General features: G+C 42.1%; 1 protein-coding gene across 4 annotated transcripts in view; it reads right to left on the reverse strand.

The window, feature by feature from the left end:
* Nucleotides 1-23221, reverse strand: part of TGFBR3 (transforming growth factor beta receptor 3) — a 212207-nt gene that overhangs the window by 98369 nt on the left and 90617 nt on the right. For all 4 annotated transcript variants that reach the window (XM_075002232.1, XM_075002233.1, XM_075002234.1 and 1 more), the window contains exon 3: nucleotides 15153-15337. In XM_075002232.1, coding sequence (XP_074858333.1) covers nucleotides 15153-15337 — 185 coding nt within the window. The remainder of the gene's footprint in view (nucleotides 1-15152; nucleotides 15338-23221) is intronic.

A 23221-nucleotide genomic window follows, 5' to 3' on the forward strand; every position in this document is an offset into this window, starting at 1 on the left:
AGGCCTCAAACTAGTTGGGGTCCCACTGTGCTAGATGCCATACAAATAGTAAGAGGCAGCCCCCCACCGCAAAGATCTCACAGCTAACAAACAGACAAGAAGTTTAACAAAAAAATGCAGAAGAAATAAATGCATGAAACACGATGGTAGGTTACAGTGTAAAGATTTTGTCGCCACATTTAAGAACTCCTGTAAATAACGCACTAATAACTTCACCCTTCAGGATTTAGTAGCCATTTCACTAGTAACAAGTTAGTATATGTTCACATTACACAAAAAAACCTACATTAAAGGCACATTATTTTGATTGCAAAGTCAAGTAAAGTAAGAAACAAATGCAAGAATCAAGGTTACCTGAGGTTTCCCTTACCCCCTTGTGTATGCACACTATACCACCTTTAATCGGATGATTACACACTATTTTCCACAGGACCCCTACATCAGATCCTCATGTCACAACTCCCAATCCATACCCACATTTGTCCCTCTCCCTATTTTGCCACTCCTCCATCAGTTCTTGGCTCCTCATGTCAGTTTCCATTCTACTGAATTTCTTGCTACTGTCTCCACCCATTGGTCTCCTCATCCCAGACACACTGTTTTTTCAGCCAGTCCTAGTTTCCCTCTCTAGGTTCCCCATTTGCATTCCATCTTACCCCTTCCACAAACTCAGTCTCCTTGCCAGACAATCCCAGGTTTCCTGCCAGTTCCTCACTGGTCCCAGACACTCTCCTTTTGCCAGTGCCATACCCAGTCTCTTTGGCCCAACCAGCACAATTTCTCATCCCTCCTCCAAAGCACTGAAGCACTAAATTGCTTCAAACAGTTGTACATACTGGTTTTAATGCATTTTCCCCCACAACTGCATTCTCAGAAACAGCTGAACCATTTGTTCTGGGCACTGCATTTCAAGAAAGATGTGGAGAAATTGGAAAGGGTCCAGAGAAGAGCAACAAGAATGATCAAAGGTCTAGAGAACATGACCGATGAAGAAAGGCTGAAAGAACTGGGCTTGTTTTGTTTGGAAAAAAAGATCGAGGGGGGACATGATAGCAGTTTTCAGGTATCTAAAAGGGTGTCATAAAGAGGAGGGACAAAACTTATTCTTCTTGGCCTCTGAGGATAGAACAAGAAGCAATGGGCTCACACTGCAGCAAGGCAGGTTTAGGCTGGACATTAGGAAAAAGTTCCAAACTGTCAGTGTGGTCAAACACTGGAATAAATTGCCTAGGGAGGTTGTGGAATCTCCATCTCTGGAGATATTTAAAAACAGGTTAGATACTTCTCTATCAGGGATGGTCTAGACAGTACTTGGTCCTGCTGTGAGGGCCGGGACTGGACTCGATGACCTCTCAAGGTGCCTTCCAGTCCTTCCATTCCATGATTCTACTGAAAGTTTCCAAAACAGTTCAGTCTGCGACAGACATGGTGCATGGATAATTTCAGATCAAATGGCTAAACTGGTTAAGTTATAAGCAACTTGGAGCATCTAGCAAGCTTAAAAAGACATTGCTACCAGTTTTACCTATAACTCCCATTTTGGATATACAGGCTAGGTCAGGTGTTGGCAACTGAAATCGCAAGAGCCATTTTTTCAAATTCAGTTATAAAAATCAATCCTTCAAGAGCCGCAATGCACGTGAATACAAGACAGTCTTTAATAAATAACGTCAAACCTTGCTTTTTATCACCCCTATTTTAATAGTGCACAGTTATTTGTGCCAGTGAGAAAGTTGTAACCCCCATCTCCATGCTGTACCCACCTCAGCCCCCAAATCCTCCCCCCTATCCCCAGGCTTTACCCCCCATGCCACAAACCTGCCCCCCACTTCCCCCAAGTCTTAACCCCTCTGACCCCTCCTCCTGGGCTTAACTAACCTCAGCACATAGTTCTGCTGCGGCCTCTCCCTCCCCCCCTCCCCCACTCCCAGACGCTACCACCTCCTTGTTGGCATGGCTGCAGCAGGGGCAAGCTCAGCCACCCCTTCCCACAGCTTTCACGGTGGCTTAGACTTCCACCCATGTGGGGCAGCTCTTTCCAGGCTCCCTGTCCTGCTGCAGCTGACAGCTGAGCGGCTCCAGCTGCCACCGCTTAAACAACAAACTAAATTTGGTTTGTTCAACAGGGCACAATTGAATTTCCTTTTTTTGTTTAAATGGTGGCAGTCTCTGGAGCCGCACATGGAGCCAGGGGTGGCAGCTCTCGGAGCCGCAAGGGACCCCTCAAAGAGCCGCTTGCAGCTCCAGAGACACAGGTTGCCAACTCCCGGGCTGGGCACCATAACCTCTCCCTGCCCCCACCTCCCTGAAAAGAATACCATCTACTTGATTCTAACCCATCCCATTATTATACAATGATTTCTATTGGGAATAAATGGGATTTGGTGAAATCTATGAAACATCAATTTGATCCCAAAACCCACTATTAGGATTCTGTTTACTAAAGTGTGACAATATCATTGCTACAGCTTCATCTTTTCTTTAAAAAAAATGTTATAAATTAACATAATATGGAAGATTAACACATTTGGGCTTGGGTTTCTCCACTCAAACACCAGAAGTTGGGGGGAATGATAATAATTAACTTGGAAAAATCCATAAAATTAATGCCAATGATGCCATAATAATAATAGTGAAAAAAGATGTTCATGTGACTGCAGCATTAAACCAGCAGATATTGAAATGAGGGCCTCTTGCTGCTACTGGACTACAAGTAGCAACTGCTGTGGAATCAGTGCCATTATTCTGTGTGCAATTTAGTGACTTCTCAGCTTGCAAAATAAGATCAGTGCATGCCATGGTGTGTGAAATACAGGCTGTGTATCTATTATTATTTCCTAGAATTTCTGAATTAGCAGACACTGGAGAGTTGCATAATTTGATCCCTATGTTTGTGAAACAGCAGGTTGGACACAGCTAGGGCTCCTGCAGATGAGTGGGTCCCTAGTTCTTCAGACTGGAAATATAGAGAACATCTACCCCTATCAAAAACACAGGTATTTTTCAAAACTCTTCAGAGAAAACAGCAGCACACAGTGGTGCCTATTTAGTAGTGAATGAGATATCCTACGCACTAGAGGAACAACCATGGTCTCACACATAGGCCATGTCTACCAATGCCCCTCCTTTTCGGAACGAGCAAGTTAATGAGCTACTTCAGAATAGGTTAATGAGGTGCTGACATGCATACTTAACATCTCATTAGCATAACAGCAGCCAGTTGTGCTTCAAAAGTGCTGCTTTCGACATGCAGACTGTCTGTATAGATGTGGGTGCTTCAAAATAAGCCCCACACTTTGAAATTCCTTTGTTCCCAAAACAAATTGTCCCGTCACAGGTGTGTCTCAGAGAAGCTCAAGAACGTGAAGGAAGTGTGAAATTTGGAATTCACATCTGTGTTATTTTCTGAGGCAGAATGATGAACAAGTCTGAATACGCAGTGTATCTGAATCATAAAATCTGGAAAATTTATGTAAGGTCCTTTAAAGCAGAATTTTAAAGCAGTATCTCTTTTGTGAATCTGATTTGTTTTATATAGCCCTAAGTTTCATTTCACTTAAAAACTACTTGCTTACAAAAATCAGACGTAAAAATGCAAATATGTCCCAGCTCCCTAGAACTGAAAATTTGCTTATCTTCTCTTGTGAACCATGTAAATTGTAAGATAAATCAGTTGGTATAAAAATGTTGTACTTACATTCCATTGTAGGGTATACAGAGCAGTATAAACAAGTCATTGTCTCTGTGACATTATAGTTAGCACTGACTTTGCTAGTGCTTTTTACAGACTGTTGTAAAACAAGGCAAATATCTAGGAGGTAGATGTGCCCGGTGGATGACCTTTGTGTACCCCCAACGATACACATACCAATGGTTGACAACCACTGCTTTAGAGCACTACAAGCTTTAGGAAGGGGATGTGCGAGACTGAACACAGTGATGTATATACATACTACAGTGTCAGCATTAGGAAAGAGGTAGCGTCCCTATAAATCTGTGGATATCTGCTTTATATCCATGGGTATCCACATGCACAAATGTGAATGCAAATATCCACAGCTCATTTTTGTGGCTACGGATTGAAATTTTGTATCAATAAAACTCCAAATATTGTAGATATCCACTTCATATCTAGGTCATGAACTGCACTTGACTAAAACCAAGGAACCAGAAGTCTTGTGGCACCTTATAGACTAACAGATATTCTGGAGTGTAAGCTTTCATGGGCAAAGACCCGCTTCATTAGATGCACTTTTCCAGACAGTGAAGTCCTACTGAAATTAAAAGGATTAAGCACATATTTAAGTGGTTTCCTGAATCAGGGTTATTGGCTCTGACTCTGGAATGCAACAGGGCCCTGGTAGGTCACATTTTCAAAGGGCCTGTAGACTGCATTAACATATTTTGCATGTATACAACTTACATCTGTGCTTGCAAAACAGAAAACACGCAGTTGCTTGATTTGAACATGCATATCTGAGTTTTACATACACACAGAACCTGACATGAAATCTGCTGATGGAATTATATAGACCCTTTGATCATTAGGCACAGTATGCTTTCTAAGATTTAAAAAAAAAAAGCAAAATTTTTATGAGGATAACAAAGGCCACATGTTAAAGAGCTGTCATATCTACGTTCTCCAGCCTTTAACTGGAATGCAATTATTAAAACCATTAAAAGAAAAGTGTGTGGAGGACACACCTACCATGAAAAAGTCAGGAAGAATAGAAGTCCAATATGTAAGGTCACAGACTCAAGGTTGTTTCCAGTGTGGCAACAGTTTTAGAATTCTTTCCCATCACTAGTCTTCTGGACTACCCACCAAATTCTAGCAATGTTAACAACTGACATTCTCTTTCCCATCACATACCTGACAGATGAACCATGGCCATCCAACAACTTTTCTATATTTTAAGGTATATTGGCATCTAAAAAAGAAACCTGATTACTGTATTCTAATAGTAGCTGTTAAAGGCACACTGTCAATTAAAATTTAGGCAGTTCCAAAAGCAAGCTAAATGTATTTTCAAGTACGACACCTCACCCCAGTCCCTGATTAACACTTATCTTGCTGGCTCAAAGCACTTCTTTAGGCAGTAACTCTAGACAGAGGATCATCATGACTAGGGCCCTACCAAATTCAAGATCCATTTTGGTTAATTTCATGGTCATAGGATTTTAAAAATGGTCAGTTTCATGATTTCAGATGTTTAAAAGCTGAGATTTCATGGTGTTGTAATTGGAGAGGTCCTGACCCAAAAAGGAGTTTGGGGGGGGGGCACAAGGTTATTGTATGGGGTGGAGGACTGCATTATTGCTACCCTTACTTCTGTGCAGCTGCTGGTAGCAGCACTGCCTTCAGAGCTAAGCAATTGGAGAGCAGCAGCTGCTGGCCAGGAACGGTACTCTGAGGATAGAGCTACCCGCAGCACCAGTGCAGAAGGAAGGATGGCACGCTATGGAATAGCCACCCTTCCTTCTACACTGCTGCCTGCAAAGCTATTCAGCAGTGGACACTCTCCAGTCACCCAGCTCTGAAAGCAGCAGTACAGAAGTAAAGGTGACATGGGTATGGTATTTCCACCCTTACTTCTGCACTGCTGCTGGCAGGGTGCTGCCTTCAGAGCTGGGCACAGAGTCATCATACAACCACTACTCTCCAGCTGCTCAGCTCTGAAGGCAATGCAGAAGTAGGGGTGGCAATACCATGACTCTTCCAAAATAACCTTGTAATCCCCCTGCAACTCCCTTCTGTGTCAGGACCCCACATTTGAGAAATACTGGTCTCCCATGGTTAAATCTGCATAGTATAGGATAAAAGCAAACAAAAGGCCAGACTTCACTGGAGCACACCAGATTTCATGCATGTTGCATGTCTCTGAATTTGGTAGGGTCCTACTCATGACCCTGAGAAGCACTGCCTCAGTCACAAAAACAAGAGCCCACAGAAAGAATGGACCCTACCCAATGTCTCTGCGATATAAAGGTGCACCTGGAACTGCCATCACTTTTCTTCATTACTTTGCCAAAGACAAGGGAACTGAAGACAGAATGGTATCAACATATTCCAAAACTTTGTCAGGATGGGCCAGGGAGGACAATAACTGTATCTAAACTGATTTCCAGAGAACCCAAATCAAATGTATCTGTCTGAAATTGTGTGCACTCACATGGATGAGTGGAAAAGGGGAGGAAAAAAATCAAGCTAACAGCATACTGGAGTGCATTAGGAGGAGTATTTCAAGCAGATCTAGAGAAGTAGTTATTCCTCTTTATTCGGCATTGGTGAGGCCACATCTGGAATATTGTGTCTAGTTTTGGGCCCCCAGTATAAAAAGGATGTGGATTTGGTGGAGCAGGTTCAGCGATGGGCAACAAAAATGATTAAGGGGCTGGAGCACAAGACCTATGAGGATAGGCTGAGGAGTTTGGGCTTGTTTAGTTTATAGAAGAGAAGACTTAGAGGTGATTTAATAGCAGCCTTCAACTTCCTGAAGGGGAGCTCTAAAACGGAGGGTGAGAAACTGTTCTCAGTGGTGTCAGATGGCAGAACAAGGAGTAATGGTCAGAAGTTGAAGAGGGAAAGGTGTAGGTTAGATATTATGAAAAACTACTTCACCAGGTGGGTGGTGAAGCAGTGGAATGTGTTGCCTAGAGAGGTGGTGGATTCTCCATCCCTTGAGGTTTTTAAGTCCTGGCTGGACAAGGTCCTGGCTGGGATGACTTAGTAGGGATTGATCCTGCTTGAAGCAGGGGGCTGGACTAGATGACCTCCTGAGGTCCCTTCCAGCCCTATGATTCTGTGATTCTATGATACACAACTCTACAGAATTAAACAAATACAAATAAATAGCTGTGAGCGTCTGTGCCTTGAGCCAACAGCCCAATTCTCATTATAGACCTTCAACAACAAATCAGTCTCTGTGCACACAGTGCAGGAGAACATATGTCAGTAAAAGAGATTCCTGTTTCACATTCCCAGCAGGTCATTTTACACAACAGGAAAAAAAAATTGACCACGTATGAAAATCTTTCTCATTTTCCTTTTAGCCCTTTTCCCCTGCCATTATTTCAGTCCCAATTCCAGGCATCTTTGTGAAACTGTATTTTCATTGACACTTTCACCTGGTGTGCTACAAACCATCTCATTTCTAAGAGCAGAAAATACTTGAGGTTTTACATAGAACCTTTAATCACCTGAAAAATTTCTTTAAGCATATATAGTTACCAACTGATGCTTTTGATGGACAACATTCCCTAAATAAACAAATTCTTCTGGCTGTCTCACAACTTCCTCTTAACATGCCGGTGGGTAAAAGCTGAAAAGGCTGCCAAACTCAGCGCCCAGCAATTTCTGAGCTGACTCAGATAACAATCTGCAAACACTTGAGTCCAGAGCAAACAAGATGAAAAACTACATTATGCTAGTACAGAAATCCAGCCGTTTTAAAATACCCTAAAGCACTCACAGGTGGAAGTGGAGGTAGGAAGTAGAGGATGAGGAATATCCAGATTTTCTGGGATATGAGAAAACACTATGCATCAAGCCAATTAAACTAATTTTACCTGCCATGTTATTAGTGGTGTGGGAGTCCCTGCTGTCAGAACGAGAACCTTAAATTCTAACATGTGCAGCAACATATTTGAAAGCAATACTGAGTGTTATCACATGGTTAACAATGGGTCCACAACTGTGCAAGTTTCTCATATAAGTCAAATAAACTACTTGAGCTAATATGGCCTACAAAATCAGACCACTGAACAAGACAGCCCAAGCTTTTTGAGTATTTCTTGTGGGACTCTTTCCAGCCTGTGCTCCGGGTTCTTTTAAAAGTTCTAAGTCGGCTGGCCTGGCTATGCCCAATTTCAGAGAAAACCAGTCACTCTGACAAAGGCTTGTCAGAGTAGGGAGGCTGCAAAAATTGTTGGCCTTATCTTCACTGAGTCTGGGCTTGGGAAGTTGAGCAGAGTGAGAAGCTTAGGCAACCCAAGGGAACATGACTGAGCATCTATTAAAAGGCGTTTGGTAAATCTGGGCTGTGCTGTATTTTAACAAATGTTTAGAGAATGAAGTAAACAACATATAAATCAACTCTGCACAGAATACCAGACTAGGAGGGATCATAAACAGAGAAAAGGACAGAGATAAACTGCAAAAGGATCTTGAGTGCATGGAAAAAAATAGATAATTATTAACAGGTTGAGATTTAATTCCGATAAATGCAGAGCAATATGCTAAGGGGAAAAACAATGAGACATTCCAGAGAAAAGAGCAATGGTTAGGAATGTAGTAACACAGAGAAGGATAAGGGGTGGCCTGCAATACTGAACAGGGCAAACTGAGGGTGATAACATTATAACCGCTCCCAAGACAACTGGGAAGGAGGCACCCTGCAACCCGGCCAAGGGCCAGAACAACCTGCCTCTGCTTCAGGCCCCACCTGCGTGCGTGATCCACCCCACTCCTGTCCCACCTCCTCCCCCAGGTGAGGAACCCAGGGAACTAGGAAGGCTGCCCCAGCTCATGCTGCTCTCCAGCTGTGCTGCTCCAGGGGAGGAGCAGGATGGTCCCTGCATTCCACCTGCAGGAAGTGGAACAGCATGGCTAGAGAGCATCATCAGCTGGGGCCGCCTTGCTGCTCTTTCCCCCTCCCTGCTTCAGTGAGTACCAGCACTACTTTACAGCCCCATTAGTCCCCCCTCTGGCTGCTGGTCAGCTCCTCACATTTTGGGAGAGCATGTGACCCCTCAAGCCCCCCAAGTGTCACCCTTGCCTGGATGAGAGCATTCTCACCCCTGAATCACAACCCCTATACACAACTGGGCTGACACACTTCCTGGGGGCCCTGGACAAGGTGCGGGGTGGGGTGTCCCATACTCCCAGAAGGGGCAGAATCTTTGGCAGAAGGGGCGGGGCTAGAGCTAGCTTCCCCCACAGAGTCTCAGCACCACACAGAGAGCGCAGAATCCTGGCTGCAATTTTCAAGGGTCTGTGGCTCTGACTTCTGCTGCAGTAGTGGCAGCTGAGAGCCCAGGGCCCTTCGGAGTCACTGGGTCCCAGAGCAGTTGCCTCCTTCCCCTCCCTGCCCCATCAGTGGCCTGCCCTGACAACAGACCAGTCTCTGCTCAGTAAACAACATATGAGTGAGCACTTCACCCAAAGCTACATTCATCTGCAAGCTGTGGATGGTCCCACATAGCTTGGATGTTCAGGGTCAACTGGATCCCTGAACAGAAAAAAGGCATTCTGTTGAGTTAGCATTAGTGTGGTCACATTAGTGTTGTTTGTCCAGTATGAAGCACCATGTTGTTAAAATAATACAAAAATAAACACACCGATAAACTGGAAGGGAGACTCAAAATGGTGCAGGAATCAGGAGAGCATTACTACATGTGACGTATGCAGAGAGAGTAAAGAAATTTAACATGTTCATCCTAAAGGAATGATGAAAAGTGGATATGAAAACTATCCAAACACTTAGGAGTTCAGAGATTTAAAGGGAGAACAGTTGTACAGCTTAAAGAAATGTCCTGAAAATAAAGTCAGAAAATTTAAAATAGAAAGCATTTCTAAATAAAGAACAAGTCCTGGATTCTGTCCGGACTTGCACTCTCTGAGCGGTAGCACTGAAGTCAATGAAAACACATGCAGTATACAGCTTCATACACATGTGTACATTTTTTAAGAACATGTCACAACAGAAAGATTAGACTACAGAATATTTTATAAAGGGGTGGTGTTATTCACTTACATCAAGAGATACATTTTCAAAAAGATTTTTATCAGGCCTCAACTTGTAGCTGCGTGAAATAACATACAGTCTTATGTATGCACATCTGCAGTCACTTGAGACAGTCAAACTTGGGTGCACACAGATCTTAGGCTATTGTTTAAGGGTACACGCTGGTATCTGAACCTCTTTAGCATGTGAAAACTTTATAAATACACATGTAACTTGAAGTCTCAAAATGTGTCTCCAAAGGTGTATCTAAGTTTTTGTTTGAAAACAGCTAACATTAGTAGGGTAGAAAAAAAAAATCTACTACTCATTCAGAAGAATGGACTAGACGACCCAGAACTCCATACCAATCTCCATCATCCAAAACTCTGCAGTACTAAAAACAAATTACTTTGATGGAGAGTGACAAATAATCTGTCACCACGAAGTTCTACAAGCATAACTGTGAAAAATGTTGGTTCTGCATACATGGCCAAGGTCTTATGGTAGGAACAGTTTATCAGATGGGCTATGTTTCAGGGTGTCCAGACCTAGCTGAATGAGTATCTCTTCTGTTCCCAATTTTACTACTTCTAAGGAAACAAAACTGCATCTTTTGGAGGTGTCTCATGTTAATTTGGGCTATGACAATTTTTCAATCACATGAAACAGCCATTATACAATGGGAGAAATGACCATAGCCCAAATTTACTAGAGAGAATTCAAAGTTTTTAGAAGTAGTAAAACAGGGAACAAAAGAAACACTAATTCAGCACGGTCTGGACAAACCTGCCACTTTAGTGCAGGTACCAGATCTCCAAGGTTATTGAGGAAGAGGATGTAAGTGAAAACAATGGTGAATGCATTGCCAGGAATTCTGATTTAAATTCTAAGTATTCACATGAGATTAATTACGTACTTCTTTCCGTTCAGCTATTCTGATCATTAGCTGTGGAACAGGAGAAACTGATGACAACAGAGACCTATGTTCAGTGGCCAGAAAATCTCCCACTAAGAGTGCATTACACAGCTATATAAACAACATTCTTCACCTTTGAAGATTTATAATTTTTATATCTATATCTGTAGCGTTAATCTCTGCAGGTTCATGGCGCCTTTTTACAAACATCAATCAATCCTCCAAACAGTTCACAAGAGGCAAAGATCATCCTCTTTTTATAGACGGAGAAGCAGAGGCTGAGAGGTTGCCCAAAGCTGAAGAGAAAGGCCATGTTAGAGATAAAATTAGAGCACTCTGGATCTTGGCTCTCATAATACATTAATCCACTCTCTCTCTGGGGACTATATCATCACATAAACCAAAAAAAGTCTCACATTTTCCATGCCAACATGCATACTCATGTCTATTGTACGGCTTGTAACCAACTGCCCATGATAAAGCATGGCAAAATCGAAACGTTAGGGCACAGAACACAAAATATCAATGCCTGAAAAATACTGTTTAGTATCAGAAAGGTCCTATGAAGAGAGTGGCTTGATAGTTTCAGAAAATGAGAGGCCATCCAAAAAGTTACAAAATTAATGAAGTGAAATGGAATTACAGGAAAGCAGATAAACAGCTTGAAAACAGCAGCCAGGATGCAGCATGTCATCACATGAGCTTTTCACTTCGCAAGTTTTAACCTTGACTTGAGCAAGCAGGAATTCAGTGTTTTGCTGACTTCTACTAATACATAAAATACTTCAAGTTTACAAGCCAGCTATTACTTTCAGTGTAATGTGCTTTGTGCATATGGCTTGGGAAGAAAAGATGCCACCAAGCATTTAAGTCCAAGATCAGCAGGGCCAACAGCTGCCATAAGCCTGGGAAGCCGGGTGGGAGGTGGGCCCAGTACTGGGCCCTGGAATGGGCAGAACCTAGAGCAGCCCACCCTAAGTACCTGCTGGACTGCAGGACTAGGCCCCCATTCTACTCCCTCACAGCCAGAAAGTGGTGCAGCAGCGCTGCCCCAGCACTTTAAAGGGGCATGGAGCTCTGGTGGCTACCACTGCCAAAGTAACAGTGGCAGTGCTGGAGCTCCAGCCCCCTTTGAAGCACCGGGCCCTGGGGCAATTGCCCCCTTTGCCCTCCTCTGTCAGTGGGCCTGCCCGAGACAGCTGGTTTTCTGTATGGTCTGAAGAAACTTGAAAGCAAATTGTGTGTGTGTGTGTGTGTGTGTGTGTGTGTACACCATGATAAGTACACAGACATGTTGTGTCTGTGTGTGTGTGTGTGTACACACCATGATAAGTAAACAAACGTTGAATTCATCAGTCCTACAAATGATTTGCTGCAGGGAGGGTTTACACACGTTTCAGTCAGTAACACGTCTAACTTATCTGCATAAAAACAAACAAAATTTTTAAAAAACCCACACTTAACTCCACGACTTCCACAATTTAAAATATTGTAAGTCCTGTATTCCATGTTATTACAATCCTGACAGGCCATCGAGTGCATGTGCAATCTGTTTTAAACACACTTTAAACGGTGCATCTGAAAAGAAGGCATTTGTGAAAAAGACTATTTTTATTCCTATAGATATATTGTACTGTAAACACATAAATCTCTGCCTTTACTATCAGCAGTTTCAGGCATCAGGAAACATAGTAAATAGCAAAGTGACCTAACCTAACCAGAGATGATGGATGAATTTTACTTTAAGTCAAAAGGGCACTTAGAGTTGATTTTCACAATGATGGCATAGATAACATTTGCTCTGCTTTGTTGTTAGACTCTTATAAGTAAAATCTGATTTTTTTCCAAGTTGTTTACACTCTTTTACTCTCTGCCTCTTTCTCTAGCTTTCTGTTCATTTCAGAATAGTAGTCACCTCCAAAGATTATGATTGGGGTTGGGAGACAGAGAAGAGTGTAGGGGCTGCAATTGTAAAATACATTCTATGCCAAAACAAAAAAACCAGTCATGTAGCACTTAAACAAAATACTTCATTAGGTGATGAGCTTCTGTGGGACTTTAACAACCATCTATAGAGGGACTGCTCAGAACTAACATTTATATTCATATTCGACACATTAACACATGGTTTGAACAGGGACAGCAATTACCTGACCATTATAAGGACTCTTTTACATACTTTGATGTTTTACCTCACTCTTAACTTCCTCACTCCACGCCCAATCCCTTCCCCCTCTGCTCTTCTGATTTGCCAACCTTGATAACAATTTTTGGACCTCTGTGCTTTATATGTTGAATCTATTCTGATAAGGTGGTAATCTGAATAAGTGGGTCTGTCCCACGAAAGCTCATCACCTAATAAATTATTTTGTTCGTCTTTAAAGTGCTACATGACTGCTTTTTTGTTTCGATAGAATGCAGACTAACAGGGCTTCCTCTCTGTCACTGTATGCCAAATAACATTGGAAAGATAGATATGGACCAATTGTTTTGATAAAGTGTGTTAAGTAGGACATGAACAGCCTCTTTCTGCTACACAGAAAACATTCTGAGATTTGAAAGATAAAATATTTATCTGCTAAAACTGTGCCTGTGAGATGTTAAGTGCCCAGTCCTGCTACCTTTATACTCACATGATTTCTACTAAAGTTGTATGCCTATGCAACAATGCAGAATCAGGATTATCAAAAACAAAGCTTCAAATGACAACATGGGTTAAGCGCCCATGCAGTAGAATGTACAGTGCCTATATTTTTTAAACATTTATACTACACTCATCACAGTAGCAAACACTTGATGAATTCTAAAAATGATGCACCAAAAGCAGTTTTATTTTTCGTGCCCATCTCCAGAAGGGCTGGTACAGGTTGAACCTCTCCAGTTCAGCATTCTCTGCTCTGGCAACATCCATATTCCAGCATAATTTTAGTTAATTGGATGAACACTTATCATGGGCGTGGCCAAGTTTCCCAGGATCCCAAAAAGTTTGATTATACCCACCAGTCCTGATTCTCAGTGTTCTCTGCTGTTAATTAGCTGTAATTTGCCCCCAGATGTCTTCTAATAGTTCATTAAGCTGTGGTAGTGTTGGTACTGCTGCTAGACAATACTGACCTCCTGTGGTTCGGCAAATTCTCTCATTCGGCATTGGTAAGGTCCCAAGGGTGCTGGACTAGACAGGTTCAAACTGTATTCTATCAGGATGGCTAGTCTGAAGCGGAGCTCACATTTCTGGCTGAGGACAGCCAGGGGGGATGGCTACCTTTCTATCCTAATCTGGAATCTTCAGATTGTGTAAATATTTCCTATATACACCTAAACTGAAATTTCAGATGGAACATATAATATTAACTCCACTGACAACACAGCTGGAGCTCAGCCAGTGCTTCCACTGAATTCAACAGCAAGATTTCTACTAACTTCAGAAGTGACAGTCTCAGACCCTGTGCATTAGAAGTCAGAGCACTTTATTTACTGTTCTTTAAAGCACAGACTAAAGGCCTTAAGCCTCTAAGCAATGCACTTTCTCCCACTGATCCATTTCTTTTTCTGATGCTACCAATTTAGTTAATTGGTTTGAAAGATACGCTGCGTGATTGAATTAGCTCTGATGTAACACTCCCATCTCTGTATCCCTACTGTTTCTTTTTCTTTTGCTTCACATATTTGACGAAGTGAGCTGCAACTCACAAAAGCTTATACTATAATAAAACTGTTAAATTTCAGGTGCAGCCAGACTCCTTGTTGTTAATTCAGCTAATTATATACATACATGGTGCTTTCACAGGCAGCAGTAAGAGCTGCGTTGTTTTGTTTTCAATAATATTGTAAGTACAAGAGAGCTGGGGAGCTGAGCTTTCCTATCCTGACATGAAATGTTTTCTTTCCACTGAGGTGTTTTCAGAGTAAACAGTACTGCACAAGTGAACATCAAGAGTTTTCTGCTGCTGTTGCTTTCACAGTGCTAGAACAAACGTTCTCTCTGATCCATCTGAATGAAGCTTACATAAATAAGTAATTGCACTGTGCTTAAGAATTACTATAGTCAGCAACACTTGCTATCTGAACTACATTCCTGAGCAGTTAAGAATTAAAGATGAATTACAGGGGAAAGACTCTGAATTTAAGTATTTGTTTACAGAGGCCATGGCAAGGATCTGCCGGTATTTGTGATAATTTACAACACATTTAAGTTAAATGATCTAGCTTTGAAAATGGGCAACTCAACACAGACCCCATCTAGATGAAAATCTGTTTCTTATTCTTCAATCTATTTTTGTTAGTGAATGTCTTGCTTATGAAAGCTGAGGATGGACTGACTGCCAAAGGGGTCTGTCCCTATACTAAGCAAAGCATGAATAGGCAGCAACAGCACAAACTCCCCACATTGCCCTGTACTGCTTGTTTGTATTTAAAACTTTTTCTTCAGTAAATTAATGTGAAAAGAACCTATTTTAAAGCTATTTTTGTACATAGCCCTTCGTTAGGAGAGTGCACAATCTCCCCTTTACCTCTTTTTCATGATGGCCAAGACCCTCCTCTGGATTTCTGAGGTTGAGGACATGCACCTCCTGTGGCAGGCCCGTTGTGCCTCTGCTTGCACAACCAGATAAGACGGTAAAGCTCTCCAGCAAGGCACGAACTGGATGGGAGCTATTGACAGGCGATAACACACATTCCCTCCTTGGCACAGGACCTGCAAAGGAAAGCAGAAAAACACCGTTCAGAGAAAGTCACCTTTTAAACTTGAATTGTCCTTTTGATTACAAAACCGGCTCATACAACAGGAACAGAAGGTCCAGTTAGTTATTTGAAACATATAATGGATTTTTTTGTTATTATAAACAACAATTTGTTACATTTACTTTGCTTATCTACTTATTTTGTCATTTCTTTTTAGTGCTAGATCTTTAAATTAGTTCTCTGACAAACCCCATTTGAATCATGTATTCCTCTCCTTCCCAAAATTGGAGGAAGTCTACCCTATACCAGGAAAGTAAAGAAGGAAAGGGAACTGAGGAAGAACAGAATGGCTGTGGCCAAACTTGGCCAAAACTTCAAAATGACCATGCAAATGGCCATTTTGAAGATTACTAATGAGGCACCGAACTGAATATTAAGCGCCTCATTAGCATTAGGACCCTTCTGGCCGTGGTGCTTCTAAAGCGCCACTTTCAAACTCTCGCGGCTCGGTGCGGCTACATGAGGGTCCTTTTCTAAACGACCCCGCACATTTCGAAATTTCCTTATTCCTCTCAGTGTAGGGGAATAAGGGAATTTTGAAAAGTGCGGGGTCTGAGTAGCTGTGCCAAGCCGTGAGCGTTAGGAAAGTGGTGCTTTTGAAGCGCCACGGCCAGAAGCATCTTAATGTTAATGAGGTGGTGAATATTCAATTCAGCGTCTCATTAGTAATCTTTGAAATGGCCATTTGCATGGCCATTTTGAAGTTTTGGCCAAATGTGGTCACAGCCAGTGAAACAATCTCCCCCCGCCACCGCCCACTCCCGGGGAGGGTAATTGATTTGCCCTGAGAAGCAGATTGTCTGTCTATGTGAAACATCTTTATTACAAAAACTGAAACTATAACAATGCAAACTCATATATATTCCTTTTGAAGTGTAACATATACAAACACAAGCATAGTTCAGTGCCCTGCCACGTTACTGCAGACATTTATCACACGGTACACTGAATTTTTGTTTGCCAAGTCTATTTTGAGTCTGACAAGAATTATCTAAACTGATAATTATCTAGTCCAAAACATAGTCAATGATTTCTAAATAATCAACCAGTCATACTCCTTTGCTGTATTCAAGACACTGAAATGTGACACACAAGGATAGCAGGGCAGGGAGAGTGTATGGAATAGTTTACATATAAGCAGTATCAGCAGGAAACTAAAGCAAAGACAAATATTTGTGAAAAGCATCTCTGCTTTTCAAACAAACCAGCTATAGCAACAGATACAGTATGTTTTGATTGTGAAGGTCACTGAAGAATTTAAGTAAAGTTAACTCCTAGTTTGCACCAAAACAGAGAATCTGGCACAGACGCATGTCAGAATAACTCAAAGATCATGCATGGAAAAGAGTGGGCACAAGCTTGAAGAACCGCAGTATCTGAGCCTGATACACATTTGTTCAGGGAAGAAAAAAAAGCAACTATTTCCACTGAAAAAAATGAAATAAAAATTTCAACAGAAAACATTTAGCAGATTTTTGTATACGATCCATAAGCAGTTGCACTGTTGCTAAAGACCAACAGATCTCAACTGTGTAATCAGCAAATATATATATTTTTTAAAGTTCTTGTTTTAAAATTGACTCATAATTTGCTTATTACATCAAGGCTATGTCTGCACTTGCCCCCAGCTTCGAAGGGGGCATGGTAATCAAATGGCTGATGGGAGATTACTAACGAAGTGCTGCAGTGCACGTGCAGCACTTCATCAGGCAAATCCTCCTCAGCGGCAACATCGAAGTGTCAAACTTCAAAGTGCCCACGCTACTTCGAAGTGCCTTTATTCCCCACGGCGAGCCAGCACTTCGAAGTGCCTTTATTCCCCACGGCGAGCCAGCACTTCGAAGTGCCTTTATTCCCCACGGCGAGCCAGCACTTCGAAGTGCCTTTATTCCCCACGGCGAGCCAGCACTTCGAAGTTTGACACTTCGAAGTTGTTGTGGGGAAGAATTTGCCTACTGAAGTGCAGCCTATGCCCCCCAGCACTTCATTAATAATTTCCCATCGCCCTGATTACCATGCCCCCTTCGAAGTTAGGACAAGTGTATACACAGCCAAAATGTATCTCGCTGACAACTGATCATTTGAGAGCTGAATGGTTTCTTTTAAAAAACAGACTGTTTTTTTGAAGAAACCAAATCTGTGGAGAACAATTAAACTTTTGCAGTCCTTTAGATCAGGCAGGTTCTCCCCTGTGAAAGGGGCTGCTTCTACTCTAAAACCAACTGCTGCATACTTCAAGTCCTGCTATCTCCTGGAGGACTGGCATGGTCTTTAAAGGCACCACTTGAAGCACGATTTACACCTGCCCAGACACAGAGTGCGAAAGATGAGCGAACACCGCACTGTCAACAGAAGTTTGGCATCACCACAATGAACACTGACACCTGGGCGACTCTGATTTTTAAGCAAGACTAAATTACATAATCACGTAAAATAAAAACAGGGTGGTGATACTTACTGTACTTCCAGACTAATAAGACTATTCTGTCTTTTATTGCTTTAAAAAGCAGTAACACAGTCGCAGTACTATAACTGACAATTAGCATATGATCATTATCGTACAGTATGATGATAGTGCCTAGGAACCCCATTTATGAACCAGGACCAGACTGTGAAGGACACTGTGCAAAGAGTGTAATGAGACAGTCCCAGCAACTAAAGAGGTTACAGTTTGAACTGTCCCAAACATCACCATATCAGTCTTGCAGCTAAGTGAGTTATTACACAAGCTGTACAACAATTATTCCCAAATGTCATGCCAGATATTTGGGTAAGAGAATGAAATGAGGATTAAGGAATGGTCATTTGCTTGAGCTCCTTTTGTTGGTCAATTTATTGAATGGATTTGTGGTCTGTCACCCAGCCTCACTTTGAGCTGCAGAAAAAATGCAACAGTAGAAGAACTCATTCAGAAGAGAGGCTCAAGAAAACTTCAGAGCAAGTCAGCCACCTCTACATCTGCATCAAGGGTGGGGGAGAAAAAGCAAAGGGTACACACCCAAAGGCCCCTGGAGGTGGAATGGGGCGAGAAACTGAGCTGATGAAGTATGTGCATCTTCCTGAGTGAGGGTCAGGAGGAAGAGCAGCTATCTGCTTTCCAATTGGCTATTTCTGAGCCTTCTGATTCCATTCTAAAAACATTCACCCATTCTTCCCTCCAACTTCCATCCTGATCTTTACTTCTGCACCAACATCTCATGGCAGGAAGAGGCATTTGATTTTAAAGGCTGATAATGTCATCTTAGTCTCATTACTCTGCCTAAGATATAGTCAGTTATTTGTGACTACTGCCGATTCTGTTCCACTCACTGTTGCATTCTACTTAATTCACTTACCCTGAGCAACTGACCATGACAAAATCAACTACACTGTCTACACGATTATGGAACTGAATTCTGGTCCTCAAAGTTGGACCCAAAGATCAAAATGCTTGCTAAAGGTGTGGCTCCACACTAAACTCCAATGCTGTGAGACTGCCTGACATCACAGATTCTGGATGGAGGTACGTGGCAATCATTCTTACCCTTAAATGTTGCATTTCTACCAGCTTTTTGTGTAGGTATGCTGGGAGCTACACCAAGCTTCCTAGGGTGCTCAGATTCTCAGGAACAGTAATTCCCTCTGATCTTGCAACACTGGAAATCACATGAACAGAGAACTGTGCATTGACTGATGTCAGTTTGCACAACTACAGCTGATGTCACATTAAAAACTTCATGGTTTCCACAGAGTCCCATGTATTCTCACCACGTCTAATATTAACTGAAGCAGTTCCTTATAACATTGCCTACTGGGTGCCAATTCTCTTCTCATAAAAGAAAGCCTGTTGTCCTGTAACTCTGTCTATATATACACTGTGCTCATCACTATATCTAACATGCATAGTTTATGAAGCTGGAAAACCACATAGATTAAATACAAAAATAAAAAACCCTCTAACATCTGGAACTTACTCTACCACTGCGAGTCTTCTCATTTATCTCCCACCCCCATCCCCCAAGCACAGCCTACTCATACCTGAAGTCATATAAAACCACTACCTCATCCTGCCTCAGCTTTACTTTCCTGTTTAGTTACGCACCAGCTCCAGATCCACTTCTGCCAGAGTTCTCACTACATGCCCACATCCTGGCCTCCCCTTTTTCCTGTCATCAGCTATACTAACAACCCCCATCACCTCCCCACGCAACATGATCACTGTTAAACAGCTGATCCCTCCAACTGTAACTCATCACTATTCCCTCACAAAGTACACACACAAAACACTGATGTTTTGCCACTTCCCTTTCATCAAACTGGCACTCAAAGAGCCAAAAGTTATATTTTACTGCCTTTGTAACCCTCAGTTTTAACTGGGATTGGCTTCGGGCCTTCGGAATACAGACCTACCCCTTGTTTAAACTACTGACATACTTTAAGTTGTGCTGATACTCTGCTGTCTTGCTATTATACTACATGTTCCATTAGCTTTCTTGTTTTAAAAATCCCTGCTTGTGCTGCAGCTAAAGGGTAATTAGTTAAGGTGTGTAAAGCCCTCTGATGAAGAAAGGTTAAATGCTCTCTCATAACTGGTTAATATAAACTCCTATATAACACAACACATTTCAGGGTGACAAGTGTTTGAAAATTGCATTAAACTTTCAATAAATATTTGTAAATGCCCTTAATATAGATCCAGTTCTGTTTGATACTAACATCTGGAACTTACCCAATATAATTTAAGCACCTTGGTTTCCTATATCACCCAAGCTCCTAATGAGTAATTCGTGTTCTGTTGCAATAAAAATGGTAGAGATGGGGTGGGAGGAAGCATTATAACCTCAGAGCAACTCATAGCTATGGCATATTTGATTCAAATAATACAGATTAATATAATTTCTATTATATTTCCACAGCTACTTCTGCAGCTCTGTCAGCTGAAAAGTGTGACCAACTCTCACAAGCTGCGAGATCCTCCATGGTAGAATCCAAAGCATGTTAACACTGTTTCATAGGAATCCCATAAGGCCCTGCAGGAACCTGCAAACTGCACCAAGAGAATTCAACCCTCTTAGAGGAAAGTACAGATTTAGTCTAATTGATCTTCATGTGAGGGAATAATACATATCTTGGCATTTCGCACAAAGGCAAAAGTTTAAAAACATATAGAAACATCATGCTCCAGAAACACCAAAAATCTCTGAGCTGTTAAGTCTGAAGTAATGTAAATTACCATCAACAGCTCTTCAAGCCATTGGGAATCTAGCTAAAATTCATCACATCTAATGTCTAAAATGACTATACGCTTTTGCTGGTAAAACTATCCTACATGGGGTAAATGTCCAAACGGGGCCCCAGATGTGCCCAAGTGACAAACTTGTACAAAGAAGTGGCTTTGGGAGGCAGGTATGTGGTAATTTAGCTGTGCTTTTTACTGGCCTGTAGCATGATGAGTGCAATGGGAAAAGGGGTCATATTTCAGGAGAGACCTAGTTCAATGTGTGATCGGGGGCTCAGGAATGCAAGCAGAGGCCAACTCATACTCTCTCTTACTGTGGAGCCTCAACATTAAAACACTGACCATTCTGCATACAGTAAACCCCCGAGATACTTGCAACTGTCTTGGGTTAACACAACTGCTGCCCATGACAGGAGCAGGGAAACTGCTCCAGTCAAGGGCGATAGTGACTGGGCTGCTGCCCCTGACAGGAGCAGTTTCCCCACTCCTGTCAGTGGTGGCAGCCGAGAGTCAGGCTCTCAGATGCCACCACTGACAGGAGCAGGGAAAAGGATGAGGGCATTAGCCCTGGTCATCTTCCTGGCTCTGCAAGCTGCCGCCAGGTCCCCTGCTCCCCTCCACTTGCTGGAGCCAGGAAACTGAACAAGACTGGTGTCCTTGTCAGTTTCCTGGCTCCCCCCGAGTTGCACGAGAAATTTGACTAATGTGGGAGCTGCAAGAATACAACCCCTGTGTAAATTGGGGATCTACCGTTCTCAGTAAACATCGCTTTCATACACTCCTGTTGTGTCACTTACTACGAATGAACAAGAGCTGATACAGGGGGCAGAGACAGAGAGGCACCATTCCACAGACATTTCAGGAAGGGTTTGTAATTGCCTATAAACTCTCCTTTCATCACAGACTTTTTACTGAAAAAGCATATTTACCCAAGCATTTACACTGATAACACTAATAAACCACAGATAGGTCCAAAACAAAGAAACTGCTAAGGGCCTTGATACTTCAATTCTTTCAAAAAGGGAATGTTAAACTTCCAAACTTCATTCATCTTTCTTGTATGTACACTACTCCAGGCTATGCTTAGACCCTCTCACACATCATGAGAAACCATATCTTTTAGGCTGTTTTGCTTATGCACAAAGTTACATACAGTACATTTTAAAGAAATATCACTGACCTGATAACTAAAAAAAAAAAAGCAAGAAGTGCACGAGCAAAGAGAAAACAGGATATGTAAGTGTGGTAAGGGATAAAAGAGTGTCCAATATTCCCGATAGCCTAGAATTTGTCTTGGGAGCCCAACATCTCAGATCACTTATACTTCAAGAAGGCAAGTAAAAGGTTAAAGAATTAGTAGCATTCAGAAGAAAGAAGCCTTCGCTCAAATTAAAAAATATATATTGAATTTCAAAGAACTATTCCCATATGGCACCTCTTAAAAGGATCCCAGTACTGTAATACAAATATGACTTACTCTCAGGACAAATGAGCTTTCAATGAAGATTTATGGGATTTCTGCTGATGGTAATGGCACAGTTTCCATTGCCTCATATGGCAATCTGTTGGCACTGACAATGCTGTAAAGCGTCGGGATAGTAAAAGTCCAAGAAACTGTCAGAGTTAGAATTACACCAAAAGTTATTGTTTTTAGAGTATCTGTTTGAGTCAAGGAACAAGAGAAGGAGCAGGAGGAAGGCAGTGCGGTAGTCTCTGGATCAGGGAAAATCAAATACCAGTGTCAGGTCAGCGTATGCACTCACGCATATTAGTTTATGGGCCACCTGAAATGCTAATTCTAGATATCTCTGTTATTGCACTTTGTTCATTATATTTGGAAAGGCAAATGTTTCCCTACATTAGTGATAATCAGCAACACCCACACGATTTATCTTCTCACTTCAAGCGAGATAGGGAGGCATGGTAAAATTGTATTTACAAGTGAGTAGGAGATATTCATTGACTACTACAGATTCCTCCATGACAAAGAACTACATCACCAGCCATCTTCTTGAGGTGCAAACAAAAGAGAGAAAAATCAATGTAATCACTATCTTCTTCTTGGCCTGAGTCATCCATTGACACATCTCATCTTCTATGATGCTGTTGGTGAGTGACTAAACCAATCCTTGATCAGCAGAGCCAATTACAGATGTGACACAAAAAGCCACCAATTGTAAGCACTGAACATTCTTTTTGGATCCTACGCTTTTCCTGTAGTGCCTGGATATGCTGACTCGCAAAGCAATTAAGAGCCTGCACAGTTGTTTGCCCCCAGGACAACCTGTCTTGAACTAGAGTTTCCAAATCATTGGGAGACATGCCACATGACTTCACATTGGCCCTTATGGTGTTTTTATAGAGCTTGTACTGACCACCGATAGGGAGCTTTCCATGAGTAAGCTGGCCACAGAAAACCGTCTTTAGTATCTGTGCATCATCCGTCCTCATAATGTGATCAATCCAGTGAAACTGTCCGTTCATCAGCATTGCTTCCATGCCCATGACACCACACAGCTTAAGAACCTCTAAGCTTAGGAGGGTTGTCCTACCAATTCACATTGGCAATCTTCCTCAGACAGCACCTATGGAACTGATCAAATTTCAAAATATGACAGC

Source organism: Carettochelys insculpta, chromosome 9, assembly GCF_033958435.1.
Source record: "Carettochelys insculpta isolate YL-2023 chromosome 9, ASM3395843v1, whole genome shotgun sequence".
Classification (NCBI taxonomy): domain Eukaryota; kingdom Metazoa; phylum Chordata; order Testudines; family Carettochelyidae; genus Carettochelys; species Carettochelys insculpta.